This window comes from Anastrepha ludens, chromosome 4 (assembly GCF_028408465.1).
Source record: "Anastrepha ludens isolate Willacy chromosome 4, idAnaLude1.1, whole genome shotgun sequence".
Lineage (NCBI taxonomy): Eukaryota > Metazoa > Arthropoda > Insecta > Diptera > Tephritidae > Anastrepha > Anastrepha ludens.
The window spans coordinates 109171841-109186651 of NC_071500.1; the positions used below are offsets into that span (position 1 = coordinate 109171841).

General features: G+C 36.1%; 1 protein-coding gene across 3 annotated transcripts in view; it reads right to left on the reverse strand.

Moving 5' to 3' along the window:
* Nucleotides 1-1201: 1201 nt before the first annotated feature.
* The window catches only part of LOC128860579 (calcium-transporting ATPase type 2C member 1), a 123020-nt gene continuing 109410 nt past the window's right edge, over nucleotides 1202-14811 (reverse strand). For all 3 annotated transcript variants that reach the window (XM_054098187.1, XM_054098189.1, XM_054098188.1), the window contains exons 3-4: nucleotides 3571-3886; nucleotides 1202-2779 (exon numbers count right to left, since the gene is read on the reverse strand). In XM_054098187.1, coding sequence (XP_053954162.1) covers nucleotides 2080-2779; nucleotides 3571-3886 — 1016 coding nt within the window. In that variant the 3' untranslated portion in view covers nucleotides 1202-2079. The remainder of the gene's footprint in view (nucleotides 2780-3570; nucleotides 3887-14811) is intronic.

The window sequence follows — 14811 nt, forward strand, 5'->3', positions numbered from 1 at the left end:
AATATATTAATCCCTGTATTTCAACTTTGTATGTGGCTTATTTTTTATAAATGATTCCAGGCAAACTCAATACAAATGAAGCTATTCATTCAACGGAATTGTGCGGAAATTTTAAAAGTAAATTACAAAGTGAAATTAGATATAAATAATATATATGAATAAGGCTTAGTTTAAAATATATATTTTGCAAAGAACTTTAACTAAAAATTAAGCACAAGTGAGTGTACGTATTTTTATTTTTTTTTATTTTTTGGAGTTTTACTTTTTTTGTTGTTTTTCAAATAAAGTAATGAAAGTGACCAGCAAACAAGACTTGTAGCAGAAAGCAAGCAGTTAACAATTCGGAGAAGTGTTTTTTTAAAAAAGATATTTAATTACAACAAAACAAAAAACAGAAAATGTCGTCAAATCAACTCAGATGCGAAACATGGCGCAACTTTTTACAAAAATAAAGAACAACTAAACATTATATGAAGCAGGTTCTACGCAAAGCGAATTTCACGAAGCGCAGTGAAGCGTAAAAGACACAATAAATAGCAAAAATGCGCGCCGGCTGGAAATTTTACTACATTCGAATAGGTTTATAACTTTGATGTTGCCGGCAACTTGGCTGTTTAACATTTCACATGTGACTCATGTTTCTAACAGTGTTTTGGAAGCATCTTTCTCTGGCAACAATGACACGCAGCATTACACAGGCGACTCTTGCTTCTAACAGCAACAACGCTAATGTTTTGAAAACATCAGACTCTGGCAGCAATGTTGCGCAACAATGACGAGCAGCATTGCACATGTGAGTCTTGCTTCTAACAGCAACAACGCTAATGTTTTGAAAACATGAGACTCTGGCAGCAATGTTGCGCAACATTTGTTTTTCATGCAATCAAATTGCAATTGTTGTGTCTGCAGCATGCTGACATTAACTCGGGCATGTATAGACCCAATTGAAATTATATCTTAAAAAAATGTTGTTTGCAGTATTTTTGGTAGCAACCGCTACGTGGAGCTTTCGCTTGCGCGTAAATTATAAAATACTGCTAAAAATTATTTTAGAAAGCAATGCCGGTAACATTAGCGAAAGCAGCATGTTGCTAAACTTTTTTCAGGCGCAATTGCACATTTCAACGAGTGCTGAAAACATTAGGAATGAATAAAATAACAAAAAAAAAAAAAAACATTTGACCTGCCCTTTAGGTAATTCAACATTTTTAGACAGACCCTGCGTTTTTTTGCCAATTTTTAGAACAAAATTAAACATTTGTAAAGCAAAATCTAACTACTAAAAATTAAAGCATTCAATAAGTAGCGATGAAACTGAATAGAGAGCGAATGTTTAATCAAATTACAAAAAAACAACAAATACTTGTTAACACTTTCTATAGGCATAGTGCAATCTAATTATAAATAACTTAATAAAATGTGTTTTACACAAGAAAGAGAACTGTTTTCGCCGTTCAAAATATGGTTTACACAAGAAACTGAAATAAAATATTCGCTTTTGAGAACTTTTTTCGCCGCCCGAAATTTTCAACCAAAGCGCCTTATATCAATCGCGCTACTCTCTTCTTACTACTCATATTATCAAGACTCTTCGGCCCATTTCTCCACCTTAGCTATTTATGTTTTTTCATGCATCTTCTTTTAATTCGCTCTCCACTTTTGCTAGCTAGATAACTTAATAGTTTTCTTTTTTCTTTAACATCCATCCGCTTAATGCGCTTAAATACAAAGTAATTAGAAAGTAAAGTAAACCATACAAAGACAGATACAATCGACATTTAAATTATTGTATGTATTAGTTTGCTCTCTCTTGTTTTACTTCATGTTGCTTTCTTGCTTTACCTTAAAATTACGCCCAATATACCCTAAACATTCTCATTTTTTTTAACTTTTATTCTTTTAGCCCCATCTCCAACCGCCATCCTCGTAGATACGCCCACCCACCCATATCGTCCTTCACCACCATCATCACCATCATACTCCTTGCTACGTGTTGTTTGTTTGTTTGTGGTTTGTGTGTTTTTGCTAAGCTTAATCATTCTTTACGTTTGACGATTTTCTTCCAGCGCTTGCGTTTTGTCATACGAAATCCAACTCGGAGCGAGTCTTGTACATTTTACGCTCCATAGTGCGTTCGAACCACTTTTTAATCTCCGCCACGATCAACACCGACGACGTGAGCGAGACTAAAAAGAGTATATCGTAGGCGGAGAGCGCTTCCGTTTGGAATACCATTTGTAACGGCGGAAAATAGATGACCAACATTTGTCCGATAATCGAGAAACCAACAGCGAGAAGGAACATTTTGTTCGTGCATAAGCCGATCTTGAAGACACTCTTCGTTGCCGAACGACTTGCCAATGCATTGAACATATCGAAAAAGACAAAGCATGTGAATGTCATGGTGGTGTCGCGTTTCGTTTTGCCCATTGTGCCGTCGGCCATTTCGCGCTGAAACACCCAAAGCGTGCCGAGCACAATGATGCTGGCGCTAAGCAACACATTCACAATCACCGATTTCGTAATCATAGGTTGTTTGACATTACGTGGCTTTTGCTTGAGTACATCGTGGTCAACCGGTTCGACGCCGAGCGATTGCGCTGGTGGTCCATCCATAATAATGTTAATCCAAAGGATTTGCATAGCGTTCAGTGGGTTGGCGATGCCCATAAGAGTAGCGAGTGCGATCAGCGAAAGAGCGGCGATCGAAGTACTCAGTTGGAAACGCACAAAATTGCGGATGTTGTAGAAGATTGCTTTGCCCTCCTCGATGGCGGCGCTGCGTTGCGGGAAGATATGGGAAAGTTGTCAGTAATTAATAAGAGATGTCAGGCATCATGATAAAGAAGTAAATGTGATTAGATAAGTGCTTGTTCAGTAAAAAAATGCATTGAAAGTGAAATTAGAAATTTTTTACAACAACGAAAATGCATTAAGGATGAGAATGGTTAATTGTTTATCTTCATGAATGGCGCATAAATTATTTCTTTGAAGCCGAAAATCGAATTGAGACCTGCGGCACTTAAGAAATATTGGAAATAAAGTCCTGTTAACTAACAATAGGCTAATTTTGAAATATTCTAAAAAAATGTTTTTTTAAATTAAAGTAAAACCAAAGTTATTTAGTTTTTCCCATTCCTTTTACTAGCAGCTGCAAGCCGCACAACGAAAACACATCAAAATGTCGGGCATTTGTTAGATGGAGGAAATGCGCCCCAACCTCAAGAAAAAAAAATTATAAAAATCCACGAATTTTTTCAATTCCTTAAAACTTTCAATTTAGTACCTTAAAATTTACTAAGCTATAAAACTCCATGCCAAAAATTATTGTATATTAGAAATTCTAAATAAAAACCGTAGAATTGAGATGAATAGTATTTTTGTAATTTTGTCTTTCATTTTAAAATTTGATTAATGTTTTTTGTTAAACAATGTGCTATACTTCTGTACAAAAACAATGAACATTCCAAAAAAAAATAAACAAAATAATCGAAACTTCTCAAAAAGATGATGTGCTATCGTGTCGCTGTCGCATCTACTAATATTTTGCCACCTTTAAAAGCTACTTACATTATGGTGTGGAAATCATCATTGACCAGTATCATATCGGCGGCTTCTTTGCAGACATCGGTGCCGTTTTTACCCATAGCTATGCCGATATCAGCCTTCTTCAGTGCGACGCCATCATTGACACCGTCGCCTGTCATGCCGACAATATTTCCAGTGCGTTGTAGTGATTTCACAATCGCCAGCTTATGACGTGGCGTGACGCGGTAGAAAACGCTCACATTATTGGCGACCTTGTCCAATTGGTGCTCATTAAGTTGATCCATCTCTTGACCGGAAAGCGTTTGCTGGTGAATTGTATCAATGCCAATAAGATTTGCTGTAAAAGGGAATCAAAAATTAATCTTCTATAGTATTATTTTAAAACATGGCGCTTATTCTGACTAAACTACAATATGTACAGATATGAAATATATATCAAAAGAAAGGTTTTGATGAGCATATTTCCGGAAAATTATAAAAATTAAAATTGGTTAATTTGTTCATGAAATATTTGCGTGTAAAGTTATCAAACTTTTCATAGCGATGTCTATGCAAAGCGGGATGACACACAAATATACGCATATATATGAGTATGTTTGCTTTGTTCAGCTCTCTTTCAGCATTGTATGGGCAAAGAACTCTTTAATCTTTTGCGCGATATTCACCAAAATGAGACGCCTTTTGGTGGGAAAATTATTATTCTGGGTGGAGACTTTAGGCAAGTTCTACGAAGTACGCGAACTGGCATAGTTGGTAATTGTTTAAAGCGTTGTTCTTTGTGGAAATTTTTTATATAATTTAAGCTCACAATCAATATGCGTAGTCAAGAACCCGACTATTGTAATTTTCTTTTGCGCATAGGACACGGCGAAGGGCAAGACAATGCATCCTGATCAAATTCTTTAAAAAAACGGAAACCTCATTGACTGGATTTTCCAACCAAATAATGGAATAATAGAAATCGATAATTTAAATGTCCATATTATGTCCAAAAAATGATCAATGTGCCATCATAAACTCGAGTATAGTCAATATGCTACCTGGTCAAGAGCGCACATATCTCAGCGCTGATACGATTGTTTCACAAGATTCACAAGATCAGGTAAGATTCCCTGTGGAGTTTTTACACTCCCTCAATTTTTGTGGAACTCCGCCGCATAAGCTTCAATTGAAAATTAGAACAGTGATAATGTTGATTCGCAATTTAAGCCCAGCAGAAGGATTGGTGAATGGCACACGACTTATCATAAAACAAATGCATTCGAATTTTTTACACGCGGAAGTGTTATGCGGAGAGGCTCAGGGAAGGCGATTTCTATTGCCTCGTATACATTTGCAGCCGAGCGAAACCACACTCCCTTTTACGTTGAAGCGCCGCCAATTTCCCATTATAATAGCCTTCGCCATAACAATAAATAAGGCTCAGGGGCAAACTTTATCAAGGGTGGGGCTTCATTTAAAGGAGGATTGCTTTGCTCACGGCCAACTTTATGTTGCGTTAAGCCGGGTTAGATCCTGGGAAAATATACGAGTTCAAATGGGCAATAACGAAAACTTGACGTTGAATGTAGTTTATAATGAAGTAATTAAAAAAAAAAATTCTGATTTAACAGAAAAAAATTTTAAAAATGTTATATGCATAACTTCTTACATATTACATATGAATAAAAATATACACTTTTCTAATCATCATAACTTTTAATATATAAAAGTGTCACATATGCTGTTTACTTTCCGTGGGAAAAAAGCCCACCCGATTTTCGGGGGTTACATACTAGTTACTTAAATTAAAATTAAGTAAATGCTTTAAAATTTAAATTTATAGGCATGTGAAAGGAAATGTTGGAGCTTTAAACATGTATTCTTTAATAACCATTAAAATGAATATTCAAAAATACTTATTTATCAAAAAAATGAAGAATGGTGCAGTGCAAGTGGGACAGTGACAATGACTCATCGACCTAAGTCTAGTTACACATAAAAGCTAACCGGATTTCTGCACTAGAAAGTAACAAATAAATACTGTTCAGCTACTGGCGACAGAATTTATTAAATCACCCTATATATTACCATAAGGGCTATTATGACGTACTTAAGATGCGCTTGCTAAATTTGAGCCCAATATTCCTAACATAAACCTAAGAAATGCTTAAAGCCCAATTAATAACAATCAACCTTTCACACGTCCTTTGAAAAATAAGAATATTTCACTATCTGTTTGTTTTTTTTTTCTTCTCAATAATTTGACCTCTTTCATGGCAGCTCGGCTATTCCTATTACTGCATACTTCTGAATACCCTCGAAGGTTTGCCAGTGACTACCGAGTGGCGAAAGTTATTTGAAAAAAAAAAACTCTTCTATTATTGAATGCTTCACACAGAGGAGGCATTGAGCATGGCACCAACCGAACGATAGTCACGAACAAGCTCTCTTATGGGCTCCCGCAATAAATAAATAATAAACTAGCCGTGTGCCGCGTATGTGTGTGTGAAGCTCAAAATAATTACTGTTCGCTCTATCCAACAACCGGCTGCTTCATATTTGCTTTCAACGTTTCTGACTTTTTCATTTACATTGCACTAGTTTCATTTCTGCGCTTTCATTTACTCATTAGCACCTGCCACAAGCAAGCAGCACCACCATTTCGTGCAGTTTTTCATTAACAACATTCTTTAATGAATGCCGCTCCATCTATGAACGTACGAATATATTTCATTGACTTTTAAAAGGGGGGTACAATTTTTCTGCCACTTCACATTGAACATTTAATATCTCCTTCATTTCTATGCTTCATCATGCGAGAGTTTCTCTGGCGTCTGTATTTCTTATCAGTTAATATGGCTCGCTTTTTTGCTCACTGCTTTTGTATTGCCGCCCGCAGCAAAGAAGTGCAACGCTCTCGGTGTACGTCTGTGTTGTCTATGAAGTTGGCACGCCGCAAGGAATGTGCAAGTGCACCGCACTCGGAGTTGCAGCTGAGCCCCGTGAGTCTGGCTGCAGGACGTTTGCCGCCTGATTACTGCCAGACTGACTGTTGGCTGCTCATTTTGTAGTTTTGCGATTGAAGTTTTCAGTTGTCCTCTTTTGCTTTTCTGTTTTTCACTATATTGCTTCATTTTTTATGCACTACCATTGCCGTTTCCGACGCTTTTCGTTGTTATCGGCATTGTGTCCGTGCATTTCCTTCTCGCCTGCTGTCGAATCAAAGCCATTGCAGTGGCTGCTATATGAATTTTAATTTTTACGTGATGCAACATTTCGATTGGGCGCTTGGCGAAGGAGAAGTAGGAATACGCCACCACACAAGGGCTTCGATGATGAGTGTTGCTCGTAGTTATGTACTTACAACGATTTTTCCTTTAAGAAGTAGTAAAATATTTCAGGCTTCACTAAAATCTTGCACGTGCTGAGTACAAAATATTTTCTTCATATTTGTGCGAAATGTATTTCGAGTGCAACGCGCATTTCTGCTGTCAGTTTGGCTTGCAGCTTCGTTTTCTTACTTTTTTAACTTGAATTGCTATGCTTTCTACTCTCTATAAACAGATACCTCACTCTATAAACAGATACCACCTCTCACTCAGCCCCTTGCACTACTTTAATAATGTGCCATCTTCATACAAACATAGAAACGCAGTTCATATTGCACTCACTGCTGCTCTATGCTTATACAGGCCTGCTTTGTTTTCCTTTTTTATTGCTTTACTTCATACTGGGGGTCCTGCTGTTTTTCGCAACACCGACAAGTTGAAAGTTCACGTTCACAAGTGCATGCGCACACAAGCAAGTGCACGCTGAAAAACAAATGCCCTGCAGGGAAAAGCCAAAATCAAGGGTTCTTTCAAAAGCGAAAAAACTAACTCTCTATACTGGAAAACAAAAGTTGTTGATTACAAAAGATGTTGATATTAGAAAATACAAATTTGAAGAAGTCAGCATATTCACCTATCTTGGCTACAAAGTGACAACAAATAATACAATGAGTCTTACATATGGGCATATGTATCACTTAAAAAACTTTTCAAATCAAAACTACTTAACAGACCTTACGAGCTGACACTAAATAAAACCGTAGTTCCACCGGTACTGTGCCTTGGAGCTGAAACATGAGCATTGAGTGAAAAGGTGAAGACAAAACTACAGGCATTTGAAAGGAAAGTTCACAGAAAAATATTTGGCGCAGCCAGAATTGCACAAGACGAATGGCGCATACGAAGGGGGAACTAATCAACGGTGTTACATTAAAGCGCAACGAAATCTATGGCTAAGCCACGTTATGAGATTGAAGAGTACAAGAGCCCAAAGGAAAATACTGGAGGCGAATGCATACACAAATAAAGCAAGAGGAAGACCCAGATGGCGATGGATAGATGATGTGAAAGAAGATCGGGAACAACTTAAACTGAGGAACTGGAAGGAAAAGACAATGGGCAGAGCACCATGGAGTTGTACTCTTCAGCAGGCCAAGTCTCACAAGAACTGTAGCGCCAAACGATGATGATAAATGAAATATCACCAAATCTCTAATTTTTTTGGTGGAGATAATCATCCGCATGAGTCGAAAATTCAAAGATTTATGAAAAAATTTCAAAAATTTGTTTCGAGGTTAGAACTGAACGTTCTGGTGAGAACATTGCTGCTGTAGCGCAAATGGTTTCTGAACAACCTTTAACATCGACATCTCAAAGTTCTCAACAATTAGGCATTCATGAATCGACGGTTTGACGGACTTCGGCTGGTAGTATTCTAGTACGAAAGGAGTATTTTTCCCTGTAGGGTACTCACAGAAATCAGCTCATACATACACACAAATATATGTTTACAAGCAGCTGGCGCTATTATGGCACTGCACTCATTCATACGATCCTTCCAATTCCTTGCCCTTTATGCCGGATGTGTAATCGCATTTCCTGTTATTGTCTGCCACACTGTCGAGTTACCTTAATTGTCTCACGCTCTTCTTATAAATCGGTTTGCGCGCTTGCTCTGCAAGTGATGCTGGTAATACAATAATTTTAAATGTTCGCACATTTTATTATTGAAACGCACTCATGGGCTTATATTTGCACTCATGTGGAAGGGTGAAAGTTCCTTTCTTGTTCTATTTTGTGCGCTTCAACCATTGCAATATTATTTGTGCCACAGCTGGTGGTAAGTGGCTTTTCTTTACTTAAATGTGGGTCTTAAGGCGTAAACTAAATATGTTCAATGGAAATTTTAAAGAGTGACAGAATTTTAAGGAAATTTTAATGTGATTTAAGAGTAGCCCAAATATATATTTGAGCTGATTTAAGGGGACTGTATGTTAATTTTAAAAAAAATGTATTGACTTTTTCATTTTAAATGATTGTAATGAAAATCAGAGAAAATATGGCCGTTTACAGGTATCTGTCCTCTTAAAACAAAAGCATGCAGAAGTCTTTTTTAGGATTTGAATTATTCAAACTGGTAGGCTTTAAAGGCAAGAGGATCAGTAAAATGCAACAGTTTTAACCTACACCGTTAGTTATTTCCCAGTGTGTGGATATAAGAAATTGTCACCGTACTTTTTATATAATATTTATTCCTTCCGCTCCATAGCGAAGCGTAGAGCCACGTACTTTGTATGGAAGAAAATGCGTGACCCTGTCAGCAAAATAGAAATTCTCAAAACTCAAAGGTGTTTTGGAGACACTTGCACTTCACTTTATTATACAAAAATTGAATGAACTGCATACCAAAAGTTATTCTAAAAATTCTGAATAAAAAATTTTAAATTTTGGTGAAAAATTGCAGGAATTTTCATAATTTTTGCACAAAGTTTGAGAAACTGGTTTTAATGGGTTTAGTTATACCATAAGATGGATTTTATAAATAAAATATTGGACACTAAATTAACAAACGTAAACAGGTCAAAATATCACACACCTACACTTTTTTATTGTCGATAAGTCTATGAACATGTGGCTACATAAAAAAAGTTAAATGCAGAAAGTTTATTGTTTAAGTGTGGAAAATAATTGTTTTAGCCCTAATTTTCAAACACTCCAGCTACTTACTGAGGTATTGGGCTTAAAATTATTTAGAGCTAAATTAATAAAATAAAAAAAATTGTCCGCTCAAAAGAAAAAATTAACAAAAAATGCTGGAAAATGGATTTGTGGTATGTATTGGAGGTGCCCGCTAAAGAGAGGTGTCCATTTGAAGAGGGTAGACTGTATAATATACGACTATACTGTGCCATAAAAATCAATTTTTTTTTGGTTTGCACGACAAATTTCATATGCACAAGAAACTATAGATTTCATGTATGAATGCTCAAGCGAATCTTTCATTACTATTATCCAGCGATTACAAAATAAAGTGTTGCGCAAGATTGTCAATGTTCCATGCTATGTGAGAAACCTCGACCTTCATCGCGATTTTAGTATGCTACTCGTCACTGACGTGGCGAAAAAGTATGCCATTGCTCATAGACAACGCCTAAGTGCACATGTCAACGCTGAAGCATTGAATTTGGTCCAGCCAAGTACTCGTCGTCGGCGGCTCAAGCGTAAAACAGTTTTAGAACAAATGAGCTTCCAGTAGCAGTTGTACCTTATATATTTATACATTCATTCTGAACTTATAAATAATGAGGCATCTTAGCTTTCCTTTCCTTTATTTGCTCGAAAAAAGTGCTCGTTAGTATTTTTATGTTGTACTAGTTGTAATATCTAAACGTTATTCTGCTTATGATTTAATATTCGTTAATAATACAAAAATTATTAAAAAAAAAATAAAAAAAAAAATTTAAAAAAATTAAACAAGTGCAAAAAAACTTTAGTTCCTTTTTTTTAATATAATTAATTTGAGGGAAATAAGTTGCCAAATAATTCAAATGAAATGTAGTATACAATACATTTACTATCTAACAGAATATTTAATTTAAATGTTAAAGATGTTGCAGCCTAAGCTCAATCCAAATCCAATCAGGATATAAAGTTATGGCAACTTAGTTTCTCTCAAAAAATGTATCCCTTTCATCACCCTCTACTTTTTCGTGTTCGATTCCAAAATGAGTATAATTCGGCAAGAAATTCCTCTCTATTTGTGAAACAACATCAAGACGCACGCCAATAATAGGAGGAGAGCTCGGCCAAACACCAAACAGAAGTGTACGCGCCATTTATTTAATTATTTTTATTAAAGGTTTACAGAAAAAATTGGCTTGGCCAACAAGTGACTTTGTAGTTGACACTTGACACGAAATATTAAAAAAAAAAATTTATTTATTACCCGATTCGCTTCAACTAATTTCAAACATTCATTGCTGTGCACGCTAAGTATTTTCTAGTATTCAATAAAAACTAATTTCATCGCATTTCAAATTCACATTCCCTTACGTGCGCTTTCTTACTTTTCAACCAACCTACCTGTAGAATACGTATAGTATAATAATAATAATAATATCTCCTTTATTCTAAGGTTTCATTGCACTTTTGTTCATCAACCTTATCGGACAAAGCAGTTGCACCGCTTTGAACAAAAAAAGAGAAATTTTGTTAACGATCTTGGCTTCAACTGAAATTAGGGATGACATATCGTCTATTTAGCAGTTGCATGGTTCGCGTATCGGGTATCTTTTTAATGATATCATTAAAAAAACGCTAGGAATCACTCTGTGCTTTTTTTTTATTAAAAAATTAAATACTTTTTTAGCGACTGTGAAGACAGCCATTCACTCAGCCACTTGTACGTCCTTCGTATAATCACTCAAGTGGAAATTTAAGATCGTTAAAATATTTAAAATTCCGCTACTTATCATTAAAACCAAACAGACATTCGAATTAAGTGAATGAAATTAAAATTTCACGCACAATTAACTTAAATAATAAAAACAAAAGCAAAGATGAAAATGTTTATTTGATTAAACTCCAGACAATAAGCGTGTAAATGTATTTGTGTGCATGTATGTGCAAACACTTACAAATGTATGCACATGCACGAATGTTCATTTTAATGAGTCGGTACTTTGGCAACAAAACGACAAATCAGCAGAATTCGATAGCCACTGGAAATTCGGCTGGGCGTTAAGGGTCCCTGCCACACCCCACAAAAGAGCTAAGGGCATTTAGCAACAGAACAGAACATAAATTAACTCTTTGCGTGTTCATTCTCTAGTTGTTTAATGATTTTAATTGTTTCCGTTGCGAAACCATCAGCTTCATTTATACAGCAGCAATATTTCAGCAATTTCAATTTCAATTGCAACAGCGAGTAAATTATGCAACAATTGGCAGTCATTGTGTTGTTGTGTGCCTTTGTGTGACAAATGCAACGGCATTTATTACCGCTGCAGCTGCGTTCGTTCTATATTGCGTCGAAAATTTTGGAGGACAGCAAGCCGCAAAATGCCATGAACAAACGAAGCAGCAGTGAATGGAAGAATGAGTGAGTAAAGCCATGCATTTTCAATGGCAATCACTTCTTCTAGGAAATGAGCATGAAAATCATAAATTCATATTATCCATTTGTTTGCAATTGCCAAGTCGACTCAACCGGTTGGCAGCATTTCATAATGGAAAATCAACAGAAGACCATGAAAGCGTAAAAAATACTTGCAAAATAAATAAATAAAATTAAAAAAAGAACAAACGATAGTGTTTGTCATCTAACGTTACTCAATATTGGTAAAACGTGACTGGCTACTTCAATTTTAATTCACAAAATTTCGAAATATTATTTGGACTACCGCCGAGGAGAGAAATCCATTCAAAAATCGAGTTCAACAACTATGTCCAGAAAAAAGCGAAAAAAAAACATTGGCGTGGAAGTGTATTTTGGCGGAAGGGAATTGCTTTAAAAGTAGGAAAATTTTAATAAATATTTGCCGCGTTCATTTCTGTAAGGTGCTTGGCCGAGCTGCTTGTCCTATTTGTGGTGTGCGTCTCGATGTGGTTCCACAAATTAAGCTACTCCGAACGGCAAATGGTTTTTATTAGGAGCTTTGTCATGGCAAAAATACCTTCGAAGGTTCGCCATTGCTTGCCGAGGGGCGGCCGCTAATAGAAAAAACTTTTTCTATTATTTTATATTTCATGTTTTGAACGTCCGCACTGGCGAATGGTAGTCACGCACCAACCCATTCGGCTTTGGCGGCCGCCTATGTCTAGAATTTGTCCAGAAAAAAGAGAAAGCATTGACTTGAAAGTGATTTTATCAAAGGGGAATTATTTTAAGAGGAACACAATTTTAGATCATTTAAAACGTTCCGAGTTTTTTTCGCTTTATTTCAACAAAAAAATGCCAGTTTTTTACGATAACTTTTTGCCAAACTAATTTCCTAATTTTGCATTACAGAATTCCTCATCGCACTTGGTAAAAACCACATTTTTTACAAGTCTCTTTTGAGGTGAGCAATGTACCACAACAACATTTTGCAAATACTTGAGAAGCGCATCAACGCTTGGATCACTGTTCCCACGACAGTCGGCTCGACGTTAAGGGAAAGACCCGAATTGATATCCGGCAAACGACTGTCACTCCAGCAGCATTCAATGTACAAGTATTGGGACTGTTATGCTGCTACAACAACAAGGTCTAGATCATAAGACGAATTGAATACAACCCCAAACAAACTTTCAAAGCTGCTGTGTATGTCTGTCGTCTTACTGGGAAGTAGCAACCAATTATTATTCACTAATTCCGTCCAGTTCTGGTCCATTGCCTATCTGATCAGTTAATGGTAATAGAGGTTCGAATCGAGTGTTTGACTTGATTAAAGCCACACATAACGGATGGTTCCCTTTCGATTCCGCCAAACACACAGCAGAACCTAATAAAAATTTAATGTTATTTTTAATCTTTTAGAATTAAGCTCAAACACTGTAAAATAACTTGTGATTGTGTGTTTGATAAGTAAATAAATAAATATTGGCCACATCTTCTGAATTTTCTCCGCCGCGAGAAAATCGGATTAGTAGGCCCTCTAGGTGAGAACCAAGCTTCCTATTTTCATTAAGAAAACCTTCTCTTTCTCTGCTTATGTGAGCCACATTAGGTTCCTTATAGAATAGGAATAAACCTAAAAAACAATTCTTTGCGGCTTTGATGGCATTCTCAGAAGGAAATTTCGGTTGTTTATCGATTGATTTTAATAACCTTTCAAAGCCTCTCAACACAATTTCGAAATACTTATCATGAAATCGATCTAAAAAGATTATTTCGATATGAAAATTGTATCTTTTTGAATTTATACTTTTTTTATTACACAAGAAAATATATTAAATTAATTTAAAATTTAAATTGGAATTATAAGCAGGTCATGGTTGAAAGTGATAATATTTCCATGGCCTCTAAAATAGCAAACGCTCAAAATAGTACCTACTAAATTTTCCTCGATACCTGCTCTATCTGCTCTACTTCGGCGTGTATGAAACTTTAACCACCCCTTTTCATCAAAACATCTCGCTATCCTTCACCTTCAAAAGCACCTTGAAATAAATTCATTTCATGTATTGTAAATACCGAAAACAGTTAACACTCCAACAACATTCATTGTGTAGGAACTAATGTTTCAACAACGAACTTCAATTTCAATACAAAAGCATAAAAGCAATTTAGGAATCCTTGTTAATCCTTTAACTACAACTCAGGACTATTCTTTGTGTACTTTCCACTCAATAAAGTTCATAGTAGATTTTCGATAACACTTAGCATGTAAATAAATAGCACGAAAAAAGTTGGGCAAATGCGCGCAATATCTTATTCGAAAACAAACGTCATTGTCCTTGTGCGAAAGCGTCGAAAGGCACAAGGACATTTGCATTAATTCGCCCGTATAAACAATGAGCATCACAGAGAAAGCGTTGCATGCGACGGACGGAAGTGCGAGAGCTGCGCGGCCGGAAGGTACCTCTTCTGCGCACTAAAAATTCGCACGAGCACACAATAGAGGCTGCAGCAGCAAGAGAAAATCAACTAATGATGATTATCATAATCATAATGAAGAGGCGCTAGCTGAGGGGTGAGGAAGTGAATTGTAGTGAATGAAATGTGTGAACGGGCATAACTTTTCTTTACTTTGCAGCTTTGAAAAAAATACAAGTATTAAAAAGCATATAATAGTAGAAAAAATTGACAATTGACTTGCGCAAGTACGAGAAAATAGGTAAACGTAGAGATGGAGTGCTGTGGTGGAGGAATGCGCAAACAACAACTGGGGTACTGAAGAAATGAATGAAAAAAGTCAACACTTGAAAAAGTGCGAGAATGAATGAAGAAATTAAAAATACAGCATTT